Source organism: Nelusetta ayraudi, unplaced genomic scaffold, assembly GCF_046127955.1.
Source record: "Nelusetta ayraudi isolate G7.1 ecotype Tasmania unplaced genomic scaffold, CSIRO-AGI_Nayr_v1 ptg000026l, whole genome shotgun sequence".
Classification (NCBI taxonomy): Eukaryota; Metazoa; Chordata; class Actinopteri; order Tetraodontiformes; family Monacanthidae; genus Nelusetta; species Nelusetta ayraudi.
Window position 1 is genome coordinate 7,201,480 of NW_027466076.1, and position 16,719 is coordinate 7,218,198.

The following is a 16,719-nucleotide window of genomic DNA, read 5'->3' on the forward strand; positions in this document are numbered from 1 at the left end:
CTTTATCAGTCAGCCAGTCTGGATGTAGAAATACCATCCAGGTTTCACTGATTGGCCTCAAGCTATGGTGCATGGTACCGCAGTGCTGCCAACTCCCCAGTTAGTAGAGTAGCTAACGGCTGTTCTGGAAGTCACTAATTGAAGTCATTATCCCCTTGCATGATTGCTCACACGCATGTCATTGGTATGGAAGCGGTAAGGGCTGTACGAGAGAGAAATAACGCTGTGGGAGAGACAATTAACTATGTTTAATATGTTTAGAACTTCTGAGAGAAAAGAGACTCTGGCAGAGGTACTTTTTTGCTCAAATTTGGTTTGGTTTTTTTACCTCAGTCTATGGTTCACATAGGAGCCATAAATAAGAGCAAAGTAACTTTTTTAACCGTAACATTTGAAACATGTTTTCACATGCCAGTCACCAAACGTCTCCAAAAGCACATAAAAGAGTTGCTGAACTTGTCGCTAGTCACTTTTACTGAAGAAAAAGTTGCGCACAGCTCTTCTTCGTCTCTTTACAGCTTTGTCACCACTTCGCTGCCTTTCTTGTGCCTCCTGCACCTTTTTATACGATCAGAAAGCCGTTCAAGTTGTGCAGTCTCAGAACCGAAAACGCTCCCTGTTGAAAGTTGGCGATTATGGATGAGCAACGTCCCTCGAGTTTGAAGTCTGAGCGATGGCGGCTGTCTTCTGCGAGGTCAAACGAGTTGAGAGGCGCCGTCGTCCCGCCAAACATCCCGCTCTCAAGTCACGCCGCCCCCGTGCCTCGTCTCCCTCCCCTGCAGGTGGAATGGCTGAAAAACGAGGAGCACGTCAGAGACGAGGGCGTGGTGGAACGGAAGGGCGACCACAACCTCATCATCTCCGAGGCCCGGCTGTCGGACTCGGGGAACTACACCTGCGTCGCCAGCAACATCGTGGCCAAGAGACGCAGCGCCACCGCCGCCGTGGTGGTCTACGGTGAGCCGCAGAACTTCTGCTTCCGCTCTTTATTTATAAACTCACAGGGGTAAGCGCGGCGTAAGTGCTCGTTATTTTAACAGTTAGGCACATCAAGCACACAGCTTTATGCTGCGTTCTCTTGGAAACGGGCTGACAGGACGCGGCAGATGGAGGAGGATGAATACCTGCTGGACTGGAATGGGAAAACAAACAAACAAACAGCAAATATATATAGTGTATATAAATATATATAAATCACAATATGTTAATACGGCGATGTTGGGCTGTTTACGCCGCACTAAATTGAACATGTTGACCAAATAACTGTTTTATTTCACCGTTGTAGCTCTAAATGTAGCCATTAGATTCGACTTTCCCCACATAAATGGATCAACGACAGACAGAAACTTTAAATTCTTTCTATAATATAAGTCAGTTAATTTCCTGGTAGTGAAAGAAGAGTTTCTGCTTTTCTTTTTACAAGGCGGATGTCAAAGTGTCGTCCTCCGTTCCACTGATTTAAACAGGTGCTGGGCAAACTTTTTGAATGCACCCACAATGGGTTCTAAAATTTGACCGAGGGAGCCGGAGCAGCAGCAGATGGATGGAGTGTTTTAATGACCACCTCTTCATGGAATGTCATGTGCTTTCCTCGTAGTGAAATTTCATGATGTGCGCACAATAACAATAAACATTCTTGAATCTTAATGTCAATTGAAAATGAGCAAGTGTTACAACAAAATCAGTGTCTTTGAAGCCCAACGGTAATTAGCTCGTTATTGAAACGACTCTTGAAAAAAAAATGCATGAAAAAGTTTTTGGTTTTTTGTTTTCTTACTATTAATGTATTTCCTTCAAGTTTGGCAAGCCAAATTAAAAAGCTTAACGGGCCGCATATGGCCCCCGGGCCGTAGCTTGCCCATCCCTGGGCTAGACCGTGGCTCCAATCTGCCGTCAGTGTCAGTAGTTTCCAACGGGCTCCTCCAATCAGGCGCCGTCTAAGCGAACCCCCCCACCCCCACCACCACCCCCTCCACCAACCCACCCACCAACCCTGAAGTCGTTAAACGCAGAGAGGCTCAGTGGCGGCGTTTTGGTGGCAGGAGGAGTTCCTAATGAGCAGATAATGGCCGGGGGATCCCTCATGCGCGCAAACGAGAAGACGGCGGGCAGCAATATTTACAGGGGCTTCAATATTAACGAGGACGTTTGTGCGGGCCGCCGCCGATACCACCGCACACCCCCAGCGGACGGCGTCCGTCCAGCAAAAACCTCGTGCTGGAACGCTTCCAGCGGGCCGACGGCCCCGGGGGCCCTCTTGGGCCGAGACAAAAGGGGAAATTAGCCAATTTAGAACATCGCAATAGCACCGTGCCGCTTCTGCACACGGCAGCCGGTCGGTCACCTCTCATCCCGTCGATGTCTGTTTCTCGTCTATCTTTTTTTTTTTTTCTTCTTCTTCTTCTTTCAATTCATCGCAGGGGAGGACCAGTCCAGGAGCTGCGTGAAATATTTGTGAAACTATATTTGACAAGTGGGGCTGTTGAGGCCCATCAATCATCCCGTTTCCTTAATTAAGTCTCTGACAGGTGTGGGAAGAAAAAAAAAGACAAGCGCGGCACGCGGTCGTTCTGCCGGCTTCTGCCGCCAGCTGCCGATCGTTCCGGCGACAGAAGCGACGCATCGGAGGGAAACGCGTCGAGGGACTGACGACGACGACGACGACGACCTACGGCGCCTTTGATGGCGGGAACCTCCGCGATTTGATTTTCATTTTCCTCAACCTCCTCCTTTCCCTCCGTCCTCAGTGAACGGTGGCTGGTCGTCGTGGACGGACTGGGCGGCGTGCAACGTGCGCTGCGGCCGCGGCCTCCAGAAGCGGACGCGCACCTGCACCAACCCGACGCCGCTGAACGGGGGCGCGTTCTGCGAGGGCATGTCGGTGCAGAAGAGCACCTGCAACACCCTGTGCCCCGGTGAGCGCCGCCTCCTCCGCCTTCGTGCACGTCCTCGCCAAGCTGCTCTCCGAGCCGCTGCTGCTTCTTCTGCTGCACACACACCGTGGAGAATCTCGCAAAATTACCTCAAAAACGCTGAGGAAAAAGCTTTCAAATTCAAGGGAGCTGCGCACGCACACGCACACGCACACGCACACGCACACGCACACGCACACGCACACGCACACGCACACGCACACACGAAATCGTCTCACCGCTCTTGGTCGAGGGATGGTTGCGTGTAATGGGGTCATTACTGCTGGGTGAAAGATGTAAAGTGACGATAAGTGCACAATATTGCCAGCCAGGCGACGCCCACCTGGTATTTTTCTTCTATATGTTGTGTTTTGTTTTGTTTGTTTTTTTTTCCTGTAAAATGCCAATTTAGGCGGCCGTTCTCGTAGGCTACATTTACGTTAGCTGTTTGCTCTTTATTGACAGTGTCGTGGCGACAGGAGGAAGTGGAGATTCACATTCGCCGAATTGGTAACGTGGCTTTCACGTCCGGCAGTAGAGAAAAAAAAAGAAAAAAAAATGAGCTGGAGAACATCGCACACAAGGGGGCGCTGTGATGTGACTTTCGACTATTGTTATTGTACGTCCAAAGGGTTTGTCATAGGGATTAATTCATTAATCGTTAGTTGATTGACCTTATCGATCGATTAACGATTAATTGATGAGCGACAATTTTTCCTGAGAAGCTAAATTTCACAATGAATAATGTGTAAGGAACACATTATTTAACCCTTAATATAATATAATGATAATGTTGAGTGTCCAATGTGACAGATTTTTACATTACAGAACAGTAAAAAACACCCTATACATTTATCCTCTGACTATAAGTTGACTTCTAATGGGTCAAATTTCAACTTGTTTTAATAAAAGTTGTTCAAAAGTAACTTCTAGGTATATTATGACCATCACTGTATCTACAGGTGAATTGCTCTTTCCTGCCACTACTACACTGTTATAATGATATTAACTGTGATAAACGTGTGAAAAGTTTCAATTAATTGCAACTAACTCAATTAATCGGTTAAATTCTTAATCAACAATTAATCGATAATCGATTATCTGATGATAACTGAGGTCAAGTCAGAAAATGTGTCATCACTGCGTTTCATTTTGCAGGCAAGACAATAGCTGTAGGTAGGTGAGCCACGAGGGGGCGAGCTCGCAAGTGTTGCTGACCCCCCCCCCCCCGACCCCCCCGACCTGACCTTTACTCCTGCAGTTTCACGTAGCAATCGCGCTTTGAATCTGTGAGAAAGTTCAGCTTTGAAGTTGGAGTCGTCTGTCCGTCAAACCGTTTGATGTAAAGGGATAGTTCACCCAAAATTCAAGTCTGACCCATTTGTTTTGAGCAACTTTAATGTCTTTGCTGACATTTTGTGAGCTGCGCGGTGGAACAGAATTCAACCCGACAGCAGGCGACAGTGGACTCCCAATGACGAGCAACTGCAGCTCAGGCCCACGAGGAGCCAGATTCAAACAGCAGATGAGAAGTGAATGGATGGGGACGTCGAGCAAAGGAGGTGAACGGGATCAAGAGAACTGCAGCTCGTGTTATGGAAACGCACTTTGTATCAAAACACTTTTTTTTTTTTTTTTTTCCAACAGCCGCAATCACCAGCAGGGCCTCAAAGAGAGGAAAATAAATTACCGAGGAAAGGCGGTTAAGGCTCCCATCATTATCTCCTCCATTCCTCCATGCCCGCCGCCTCCCTCTGAAGGATTCTCTCCAATCGGCATCCGCATTGGAACACAACCGGGGTGCATTCAGTGTTTAGATTAGCGGGAAGAAAGGAAACGCTGAGAGTCTTTTTTTTTTTTCTTTTTTTTTTTCGGGAGGTGAAAAAGAAACTCTGCTGCACTTCAAGTCAGCAAAACATTTCGCCGTCCCGACGAGGGGTGAGAGCTCTGTGAGCGGAGAACGTCGCCGCTCCCACTTCCACTAAAGTGTTTACAGATGAAAAAAAAAAAATGCTGGGAAAACTTTCGTTTCAGTTTTAGTTGCGTTTTGGTTTTGGTTGTTTTTTTTTATTTTGTCGTGTTTTTTCTGACGGAGGCGTCCGTGTGTGTCCGCAGTGGACGGGGGCTGGAGCGAGTGGAGCGAGTGGTCGGCGTGCAGCGTGGAGTGCGACAGGCAGCGCGGCAGAGAGTGCACGGCACCGGAGCCCAAACACGGAGGCCTGCTGTGTGACGGGGCGGCGCTGGCGGCGGAGAACTGCACCGGCGGCCTGTGCACACAAAGTGAGTCACAGGCGATACGAACAAAAAAAACACACACACACAAAAAAAAAAAGAAAAGATTTGACGTCGTTACTGTCAGTGTTGGGATTGTGTCAGTTTGGTTTTTCTGCTTGATTTTTCTTCTTCTTCTTCTTCTTTTTTTACTACGATGGGGTGAGAAGGGTGGCTGGGGGGGGGTCAATTATGGCCACCATTATAATCCTGCTCATTACCGGCAGCCTCATCCGTCTTCATTATTCATCCACTCCTCACCTCATCCCCAACACGCCGCCTGCATACCCAACCAGCGCTGGCGCAACACGGCCCAACCGCCGACTTCGCTCTTGACTTTTCTCTGTCTTTGCAGATCGGAAGTTGCTGCACGACGTCAAGCCGCAGGGTGAGTTCCCCCCCCAACCGCCCCCCCCCCCCCCCCCCCCCCCGTCTTAGAAAAAAAATAAATTTGTTTCTTTGCACTGTAATTTCGTGCAGACAATTTTTCCAAACACAAACGCGTTTTCCCTTCGTAAGTGTCATTTTCGCACTTCCTTCTTGTCGTCCTTGTTTTGCTGCTTTTGTTTTGTCTTTTTTTTTCCCTGAGTCCGCCATCCGTGAGTGGGCGGAGTGCAAACACGAGCTTCCTAATGAGGTCCGTCAGCGTCTGTTACATTCAGGAACGATGGAGAGGAATCTGCGACGTCTTGCGTTTCGCTAACCTAGGCCTCCATTCTGATAAAAAAAATCTCCCTCCTCCTCTTCCTCCTCTTCCTCCTCTTCCTCCTCCTCCGCCACCGTGCCAGCCTGCAGTGGAGTCGCTTTTCAATCAACTTCTCCCACTTCAACGTCTATGTCTGAGAACTGCCGAGAGCTGTTGAACGACCAGTGATTGCGTCGTTTTCCACGTTTAGAAACACATATTAAAACAGTCAGAGTCGAAGCCATTTCCACTGTTGCTTTATTCCAGGCTGGATCTGGCGAGAGTTTAGTTCAACTGCTGAGCAGCGACGTGCATCCAGCGCTCAGCGTGTCACACTCAAGGCCCGCAGGCCAAACCCGGTCGACCGTGTCATTTTATGCAGCCTGCTGGAGATTAAAAGGTGCTCGGTTGCCTTAGAATTCAAATATGTGCCGCTTTAAAGTGCACATTGAGCGTGAACTCCGTCTACCACAATGCACGCTGATTTTTGTGCCCCCACAGAGTGGCCACCACGAGATTGCAGTGTTGAGAAAACGCCGCCCACATGCAAGCACAAGGCAGTGTAATCTAAGGCCACGTTCAGACTGCCAGGCAAAATCCGATTTTTAGCCCATCTGGGTTGAAACCGGACGGCTCTTTTGTAGTCTTGAGACGTCACAGATCACATCAAATCTGATTTCTGCAAGACGGATTGAAACCACATTGGCCTTGTTCAGACTGCCAGCCAAAATCAAATTTTTAGCCAATCCAGATTGAAACCGGATGGCTCTTTTATAGTCTGAACAGTCACAAATCACATCAAATCGGACGGATTGCAAAAGATCCCATTTGGACACTGGCTAAAAACAAGTGTGGACAGTCAGCCCTAAAAAAAAAAAAAAGTCTGATTTGAGAAGGAATCTGATTTGAATCAGATTCGCCCGCAGTCTGAAACGCATCCAAAGTTCAACGACACCGGCGGTCCAGTCGCAAACAGGAAGCTTCGAGCTGCAGCTTCCGAATGAAGTCGCACTGAAAACTCTCCCCAAGACGGATGCGTGCGATGAATTTCACAGCTCGGTGCTTTCAGTAAATAACGGCGTCGGCGAAGGCCGAAGATAGCTTCACAGCATCACACATCCTTCCGACGTCGTCTCCGAGCCTCAGCTGCAAACCTTTGCACGTAAAGCTGTGAGTGCGCTCCGTTTTTAGCCGTTTAAAAAAAAAAAAAAAAAAAAACACACACACACCAACAACAACAACAACAACGAGCGCATTTTGCAATTCACAAGCGCGCCTCTGTTTTGTCGCACCCCCGTCGAGCCCGGCGGTGAGCGAGAGAAATCTGGCCGGCGACTCGGGACTAACAAGTTTGCAATTTCCAACTTGGAAAAAATAAAATCGAGGGAGAAAAAAAACAAAAAAAAAACAGGAAACAACACTTTGTATTGTGGCAGCTGGAAAGTGGCCACGATGCAAAGGGGATCGGGGCTCGCTGACAGGTGCGCCTGTGAACGCCACACACACACACACACACACACACACACAGAGTTATTCCAGGTGTCCTGACGCCGTGAATGATAAACAGGAAACTCAAGTCGCCGTTTTGAGTTCATCACGAGCGGACGAGGGGAGAATCGTCTTATTTACGACCTCGGGCGATATTTCAGGACGTCCTCACCGTCCTGTTGTTGCGCTGCGATCCTCTTTTCTCTTTTTTCTTTTTTTTCTTTTTTAACATTTTCACTCCCCGTGCCTGAAAAACCCATTATACCGCCGAAACGAGGCGCTACTTAATTATCCCGGTATGTACACATCGGAGCTATTTGCTTTACAGCGGCAGCGGATAAATAATTTATGTACTTATTGAGCCACAGGCACATGTTCTCCCCGCGTGTCCCCCCAGCGAAGCAACGTGTTGTTGTTGTTGTTGTTTGTCAAAAAATTGGACGAAGAATTTCGCCGGCCTGCCAAAACTGCCCAAGCCCTCAATTAACCTGCGACTGTAGCCGTTAATGCCGCTTTGCATATTTTGTCTATTTCCCCTCATTTGAGCTTCAGGCTTCTTAGAAGCTTTTTTCTCTTTTTCTTTTTTTTTTCTCTCGCCCTGCACGTCCTGCTTCGGTCCAGATCTCATTATCTTTTAAGAATAAGCTTGCAACCTCCCCTCCTCCCCCCCTCTTTATTTCACACTGGTCCCTTTTTCTTCTCTTTGTGGACTTGGACGCGGCGGCACTTGCGGGACTAGACGGAGCGTAATTGTTGGCGATGTGGCTAATTTAATGAATTGGTTTTGTCACATTATCCCGGCGGAACGCCGAATGCCTCCCAACACCAGAGCCGAGCGGCGTTTGAAATGACAATCAGGTGCTGGGTTGATTATAATCGCCTTCCATCGGAGGGTCCTCATTAGTAGCTTTAACACTCCGGTTTGGAGCGGCGGGCAAACACAACAACACACTCTCTCACACACACACACACACACACACACAGAAAAAAGGCGCAAAAGCAAATCTGAGGTAGACTGTAAAAAGAAAAAAAAAACACTTAAGCAACTTCTTCCCAGCAGCTGCATTTTTTCTGTTGTTTTTTTGGGGTTTTTTTGCACTTTATTCCTGTCGAGAAAAAGTCACCCAGCGTCCCAATTAAGCAGGGACAACCCGAAGTAGGAAAAGTTTTTGTCTTTTTTTTTTTTTTTAAATAAAAATTCAAAAAGTGCTTCTTCTCACTCACCGTCGCTCCGTCCTTTCCCGCAGGCGTGGAGGGCAACAGCGACGTGGCGCTCTACTCGGGCCTGGCGGCCGGCGTGGTGACGGTGGTGCTGCTGGTGGTCGCCGTCACGCTCTACCGCAGGAGCCAGAGCGAGTACGGCGTGGACGTCATCGACTCATCCGCCCTCACCGGCGGCTTCCAGTCCTTCAGCTTCAAGTCGTCCCGCCAAGGTGAGCCGCTGCTAGCAAAAAAAATCCCAAAATCGCCAAGAAGCGATTTTTTTTTTTTTTCGGGGCGTGGGGGTTAAAGATTCTCAAAAGTCTCCTCTCCACTAAAATGAAGGTGTTGTCACTGTGTTTTTTGAACGCCGGACGTCGCGCAATCGGCATTTAGTCCCTCCTCTACGGACCAGAACCAGCGGGGTGTCACCCCCGCCGGTGTCGGCACGCTGCACCCCCTCCGCTTTCACCACTGCGTGGCTGTGTCTCAATTCAGGGTCTGCATCCTTCCAAGCATGCATTTGAAGGCCAGTTGCGTCACAGCACTGCACGAAGGCTCGTCCCCAAAATCCGAAGGACGCTCCAAATGCGCCCTCGAAATGCGCCCTACTTTTAGCCGATTCGAAGGATGCACCGCTACCATCCTTCGCGTCCTTCTGTATCCCAGGATGCTTTGCGTGCTGCTGCAAAGCATCCTGGGATCCTGGGAGCCTGTTTTCTATTTCATGCGCGAGCCGCGAGCGAATAAGCCAATGAAGGACAATGAAGAGTTTTCGAGCGCCGCCGGAACGTAATCAAACACCTTTTCATCGGTATATTACTGACTCATTCAGCGCACGTAACGCTCAACGTCATCCCGTGCGGCAGGTAAAGAAAATTGTGATGTTGTCGCTAAGTCAGATTTTCGCAGAGAGAAGAGCGGATAATAGTTTCCAGTCCCTGAAAGTGTACAGTCGGTACCGGCAGCAGGCGTTGATGATGGTTGGCAAGCAGCCCGAGTTGTTTTTGCAGCGTGGCGCCGTTTGATTGATACGGTTTATTTCCATTAATCAGCGCAGTCACGCGCCTTTGATTTTGCGCTAAATTACGCCCGGCCCCGCGAGGAGCGACGGGAAAACTTTGCCGCCGCTCTCTGTAAATTGCTCGGGGTTTGTTGGGGGGGGCGGGCGGAAGAAAAAAATAACCTTAAATATTTTGCAGGATATTTGTTTGATTTTGACCACTCGAGTGCAAATTTGAGCAAAAGGTGTTTGACGAAGGGTTGCGTCTCTCATCTTCGTCTCCGACTTTTGGGGCTGGAGGGTCGAGGGATGTGACTTTTCTTTTTCTTTTTCTTTCTTTTTCTTCTTTTTTTTTCCTTTTTTCAAGAGCGCCGCTCTTTACCCTTGACATTGCAAAAGTGGAGTTGGTAAAGAGGCGCTCGGAAAAGTGTTAAAATTGCTCTCCCTCGCTCGATTTGCATAAATACACCCTCAGCCACGCGCGCCGCCTCACCCACCTTTTGCCTAAATGGGGTCGTCTTGACTTCTAATGTGAGCAAACTGTCAAAATACAAAAAAAAAGAGGAAAAAAAATAAACAGCTCAGCCTAAAGGGAAGAAAAAGACTATTTGCCACCAGTATAAAGTTACTCCCCTCAAAATGACGAATTTATTGAAACTTTTCTTGGCGTAAATGTAGCAATACGGCCCAGGTCAGAGTCTTACGACTCGTCAGACTGTTTTTGTATCCAGTATGTTAAAGGTACCTACCTTCCAGCCTTGGCGACTGACTGAAATTGTCGTCGCTCATTTGCAGATTGACAGATTGCCGTCACACAAAACAAGCTCCACAATCCTTGCCGATGTTCTTCAAACAGCGCGCGCGCGTCGCATGATGGGAAAACCGACCGGAAGTGTTTTCACCCTCGTTTCCTCGTTCGGAGAGTTTGAGGATCAGAACCTCGCTCGGTTCCGTCAGAGGGCAGCGATGCCGCTGTGCGTCTGTTGGGCAGCGGAACATGCAGTCAGTCCGTGTGTGTTTGTGTGTACTTACGGACTGTATGTACATGTGAATTATGCATTCGGCGTCTTTGTATCCTGACATAACAACGTGAATTATTCAAAATTCCCCGGGGGACCCAAAAGCAACTGGATTTAGTTTGTGCGCCCGGGCCGTTCCGGTTCCACATTCCGACAGGAAGCACCGAGTTACGAACGGCTTTATTACAGACACGAACACAAACCCCCCCCCCCCCAGCAGCGAGCGAGAACCGCAGTAACCAGCGCGTTTTTAGGGCCCTTATCAAATGTTTTAATTGCGCTTTATTTTTATTTTTTTTACGACTCAAACTTTGTTCGGCGGCGACTTTTGTCATCGTGTTGATCACAGTTGTGGTTGGTGGAGCCTCTCGCAAGCTGACTGTCTGTTGGGGCATCCCACCTGAACTGGGCTTGGACTCGGGGGAGGAGGGGCGGGGTTAGATCACCCAATGATTCCCAATGCCGAGGACAAATCACTGGGACTTCAACTTTCAACTTTTAACTAAAAAAAGAAAATTGTGTTGAGCATTTTTCTCTCTCCCTCTCCCCCTTTAATTTATTTATTTGGTTATTTAATTATTTTTCCTTCCTATCCTTCAGTGGTCCGAGCCTGCTTTTCAATCACGGCCCCAGTCTCCCCTCGATGCCGAGGCCCAGGCAGCAAAAGCTCAGTCCACCTCGTTTCACCTCGGCAACGAGTGGCGGCGACGACGGGCGGCCGGGTTTCCAGCTAAACAAATTGCTGACGGACGCTTTCTTCCTTTTTTTCCTCCTTCCTTTCCCATTTCTTTTAATGCTCATTCGGGAGAGTCGCGCTGTTTGCGAAGAAGAAGCAGCGGCGGCGGCGGCGGTGGCATCGTTCCGAGGCCGCAGCCTCAGCCGCAGCCTCAGCCGCAGCCGCAGCCGCCTCACAATAAACAGATTTATCCCAGATAATCCCCCTCATAAATAATATTGCGTGCGTGTTTATTTACTTTCCGGTTCAATATGATATTCAAATAGCCGCCGTGGTGAACCAGGGGGACGAGTGAATTATCGACGTCCTCGTCTCTCCCCCCAACCCCCACCCCCCGGAGGTCGGAAATGGCAATGGCAAGAAAATTAGAAAATCTCTGTCTCGTAAATCAATTTCAAAAAAAAAAAAAAAACTCGTCCAGAGTTTTCCGTCATTGTCACACAGTGTCATCAAATGGAATTATTAGTTTGCCCCGCTGTCACATATCATTGTGGAAGGCGGTAAAAAAAAAAAAAAAAAAGATAATAATTGTTATTCTTGTTGTAGAACTTAATCTATTGACGCAGGGCCCGCCGCGCTTCCTCGTCGCGGGTCGGCTGTAATTAAAAGTGCCGCTCGGCAGGGATGCGGATGTTGCTGCGAGGTTGTTGACGCCGTCTTGTGCCTCTGGCTGTCTTTCAGCGAACCCCCTGCTCATTAACTCGTCCATGCAACCTGATCTGACAGTGTCGCGCACCTACACCAGCCCCATGTGCTTTCAAGACTCCATCGACAAGGAGCTGATGGCCGAGCGCTCGCTGCTGGATGAGCTGCCCGATCTCAAGGTCAAAGGTCAGTCGGGTTTCACCCCCTTTTGCCATTTATAGTTCAGGAGACTTAAATGTCTGATGTTTATTATACCTTTATCTTTAATCCCTGATTTATTTGACTTTAGTTGAAAATGAAAAAAAATATTCAATAAAAAATTTTTAAAAAAATTCTCCAGAAAACAGCTTATTTAGCCAGCTGTTTACAGCTGCCAGCCAAAAAAATGCTCACCTTTAGCTTTCTTTGTTGTTCTTTTTTTTTTTTTTTTTTAAAAAAAGGGCATTTAAACAAAGCAGTATCTGAGTTGAAATAAAACCCTGGCTGGGCTGGGTTGGGGCAGAGGTGTGAGTGACATCACAAAGGGCTCGTTTCCAGACCTACATGTTTTATGTAGCACACCGGCTCTGAAAAGCATCGCGAGCAAAAGACTTAACGGCTGGACTTTTCTCACTTCTGTGGAATTTGTTGAAAATGACCAAAGACATAAATCATTATTTAAAAAATGTTGGTAATATGAATTTTTGCATAATGTAATTCAAGACCTTTATACGGGTGCTAATTACCATGGAAGAAAAGCGGCTGCTTGCAGATATTATTCCCCATTTTGAGGAAATATCACAGCTATCGCACGGGAAATAATGTCCAACACTGACGGCCATCACAAATCAATTTCTCAATCCTCCATCTGTCCTTCCGCTCTGATATTAGCGGCAGATTTACCGCTTTGAATTTCTGCTAATTCCTGTTTGGTTGATGTTAGGCAGAAAATGAGGGGAAAAGGCACGGCTGTCATTTCTAATTAGATAGTATCCATTTTTACCAGCTAACATGGCAACAAGGACTGGACACGTTTGGGTTTTTTCTTTCCTGGCTGCGCTGCATAGCAAATAACGTCATTAGCGACGTGTGAAAAATCTGTTTTCAACTGGCGTTTATTTTTATTTTATTTTCATTTTTTAAACAGACATTTCAGAATGGTCTATGAAAAGCGCTTCAAGGACTCGTCATCGTTAACAAACTGAGGTTGAAGATGAATATGTGTTAATTTACCGTAACATGTTGAAAAGGGTCATCCATCATTACTTTGTCCTAATTTTCAAAATAGACTTCGAGTCTTCAGGAGAAGTCAGGTTACTTTGTCAAGATGAAGCTAAAGAGCTAAACGGACTCTTTATTTTGCTAGCTGGCAACGAAACACTTTGCAAAGACACTTCACTACCCCGGTGTTCTGCCCAAAGTATAAGAAAAGAGCGTCAACATTGTGTCACAGTGTATGTTACCGTCACCAAATTCAGGCTGAAGTTACATATTTGTCATGAACACGTGTGGAAAAAAGCTAACAGTTTGTGTGGCGTGTATTGCTACTAGAGCTACTTAGCTGAAACAGTCGGACAACACAAAGTTCTATTCATCTTCTAAATAATTTCCATAAAGCTGAACTGAAGTCTTTAAACGTGTGTTGCCGTTGTGTAGAAAGCTAAAGCGCTTAGCAGGCTAACGTTTGAAGCTAAACTCACACTTGTTTTCCTGGGCTCCGCGGACGGGGAGAGGCTAAATAACCTCGGCAGACCTTAAAACTCGCACTGCTCGCACTGCCGCCTCACCCCTGTGGAGAAATCCAAACCTTGTCAGGCCTGACAGACTTGCCGAGGTTAGTTATGGCTGCTGAACTGTGATTAGACGGGGGGGTCGGCGGAGGTTAGCAAGCTGTCAGTTGAGAAGTGAGAGATTTCAGGGGGAACACGGACGTGCTGCGTTTCACTTCTGCGACAAATCTTTTCAGCGATGTCAGAGCTCATCGTGTCGGTTCGGATAAACACGGCCGCGTTGTTGTTTTTGTTGGGTTTTTTTTTTTTCTTTTCTTTTTTCACCCCATTTTGGCAAATTTGCACTAATAGATGTCACGAGTGGCTCAGTTCCAACTAGCTGAGGTTGCTGCGGCTTAGACCCCGGTTTTAATTCGGGGCTGCTCCTTTCACTCTGTTCTCGGCCCTAATATGATGAGCGCACTCGCACTGCTTCACACGGCCTGACTTCATTTAACTTTTCCGGAACGCCGCAATCAGCTGGCTTAATTAAGCTTTTACGCCACGCTTCAGTCGACGTCTCACTCAAAAATCGGTCCCCCCTCGCAGTGCGAGCCAGGAATAACAATTCCGCAGGAATGAAATTCTCTGCTCCCCTGAAATGTCTTTGCAAAACTCTAATTATTTATTCTTAATTCTGAAAGATTGTTTTGTTCTCGTCTTAGTTACTCGCAGCCTGCGTAACGTCGTTTGCGCTCCCAGATTATCTGCCATTGCCAGTTTGGTAGTTGAAAAGCTGTAGTTTTAGTTTTTCGCAAAGTTTAACCGAGCGCAATTTTTATTTTTTTCATGATTCAAATTTTATTGTGTTTTGCATAACTCAAAAAAACAAGTTATCACGTGACAAATGTTGAAATGTTGCAGCAACAAAAAGAAATGTGGATGCAGAAGATAAACAAATAATGATATACAGGGTTTTCTGAAGGACAAAAACAGAAAAAAGGAAAAGAAAAAAAGGGGTCGGGGTAACAATAAGAGATCACAGTGTGCTACGTGTTCAGCGATGCTCGGTGTCAGGTTCTGATCGGTGATCGGTGTCCCAATCAGCCTCTTTCAAGGTCAATAAACGTCATTGCCATTTCAAATTGAAGCTTTCCACCCTGTTCATCAGTCTGTATGAAAAGCCCTCCGGCGCAGCCCTGCCGGCTGAGCGGATTTGGACCGGCTCGGTTTGCTCACGGTTGCCACTCGTCCTCTCCAGAGGTGGCGGAGAGGGCCGAGTACCACGTCATGGCCCACCCGCAGACCTTCCCCAGAGGCCTGGCTCCCGACTACAAGGCCGTGGGGACGACGCTCAGCCGGAGGGGCAAGACGCTCTTCGCTCCGCAGGCCTCCCTGCACCCCGGCAGGCCGTCCCACCGAGCCACCGCCGTGTTCGGCCACGCCGGCGGGCGGCTGGTGGTGCCCAACGCAGGTGAGAGAGAGAGAGAGAGAGAGAGAGAGAGAGAGAGGGAGAGCGGGGGACTCAGAGAGATTGCGGGTGGGTTGGCGGTGGTCCGCAGATCCGTCAACCACCTGCATTATGGAGCAGCGGCAACGTATTGCCATTTTGCAACGGCGGCATCTTGTCGGCGGTGCGTGGAGAACATGGGAAGCTGTCGTGGTTCGGCCTCCGCGACACGCCGGCGTATTTATTATTTACCGAAGTGAAGTTAGACAGCTCGGGGGTTTTGTTTTGCTTTTTTTCCTTTGGTTTTTGACCCCCCCCCCCCCTTTTTTCTTCTTCGCATTTTTGTCACGTAAAAATTAAAAGCGCCAGGAGTTCCTCCTTTTTTTTTCGTGGAGCACTTTCGTACCTCCTTTGCGCTCCGCGGAGAGAAACCATCAAGCTGGGGCCGCGTCACCGAAGAACCTGCGTCCTTCTCAGTATGCCGCATAATTCAGCCGGCTCTTCCCAGCGTGGCCTACATTCATCACGCTGTCCCTCCAGGGGGGGGGAGGGGGGGGGGGGCGTCTGTCTGCGGCGGCAAAGATTGGCAGTAATTGTTTTTCACAATAAAATATTGCGTGCGTGCATATGTGTGTGTGTGTGTGTGTGTGTATGTGCGCGTGTGCGTGCGCAAGGCTTCGCAGAAAACCGCCATCAGCATCGATTCACGCGGCCTTCGGGACTCGATTCCGCCACCTTTTTATTATTATTTCATTTATTTTTATTTTTCTGGGGCCATCGCCTCTCTGGCTGTCGACTATAAGCAGAAGGACCTGACAGCCAGTGTGCGTCTGTGTGCGTCTTGTGCGCGTCTGTGTGTGCGTCTGGTCTCCGCGTGATCCCTCTCTGCACGTCTCCTTCTCCGCAGGTATCAGTCTGTTGGTGCCTCACGGCGGGATCGCAGAAGACACCACCTGGGAGATGTACATGATCATCAGCCAGGAGGACAGCAGGTGAGGGGGGGGGAGTCCTCTCGCTTTTTAATCTTTCAGTGCCGTCACGCGGCGCTTTCCGTCCTCGTCCTCCTCTGCGCGGAAACCCGCGGCGCTGACATCCGCGCGCGCCCGGATCCTGCCACGCGCAGGGGGCGGGGAAACACGCGGCCACATGCGCAGCGCGCGTAGCCAGCACGCCCGCCGTTGTGGGAGCAGCGGCTCGTCTTGTTGGAGCACCGGGGGCGGACGCTGGTGTTGACAGATTGAACAAAATAAAAGCGGAAGCGCCTCCCGTGTTTTTGTTGCGTCGCACCGCGGCGACCTCCTTTCGGGACCGCGAGACGTTTCTAAAGTGGATTTTGATTTATTTAAGGCGCCCCGTCCAGCCGAGGGAGACGGTTGGGAAAGCAGGGGACCAAAAAAAAAAGCAATAGGACGAACCTTCCATCACTGTGAAGCGAACGTGTCTGATTCTTTGCCGAGCAATGTCGACGTGCACTGGCACCCGTTGGCTAGCCGCTTCGCACCACTGTGTTGGCTGTTTGCAAAGCCTGAGCATGGTAAAGTGAAAGAATATTAGCCTGCAACGTTAGCATGCGCTAGCACCCTGTTGCTACCTGCTTAGGACCACTGTGTTGGCTGTTTCCA

At 48.6% G+C, this 16,719-nt stretch overlaps 1 protein-coding gene across 2 annotated transcripts in view; it reads left to right on the top strand.

Moving 5' to 3' along the window:
• unc5da (unc-5 netrin receptor Da) overlaps nucleotides 1-16,719 on the top strand; it is a 239,964-nt gene that overhangs the window by 197,802 nt on the left and 25,443 nt on the right. The window contains exons 7-14 of one of the 2 annotated variants that reach the window (XM_076029434.1): nucleotides 783-957; nucleotides 2,748-2,915; nucleotides 5,028-5,192; nucleotides 5,539-5,571; nucleotides 8,604-8,789; nucleotides 11,996-12,145; nucleotides 14,909-15,121; nucleotides 16,005-16,089. In XM_076029434.1, the coding sequence (XP_075885549.1) occupies nucleotides 783-957; nucleotides 2,748-2,915; nucleotides 5,028-5,192; nucleotides 5,539-5,571; nucleotides 8,604-8,789; nucleotides 11,996-12,145; nucleotides 14,909-15,121; nucleotides 16,005-16,089 (1,175 nt within the window). The remainder of the gene's footprint in view (nucleotides 1-782; nucleotides 958-2,747; nucleotides 2,916-5,027; nucleotides 5,193-5,538; nucleotides 5,572-8,603; nucleotides 8,790-11,995; nucleotides 12,146-14,908; nucleotides 15,122-16,004; nucleotides 16,090-16,719) is intronic. The other variant, XM_076029435.1, reaches the window with a different exon arrangement.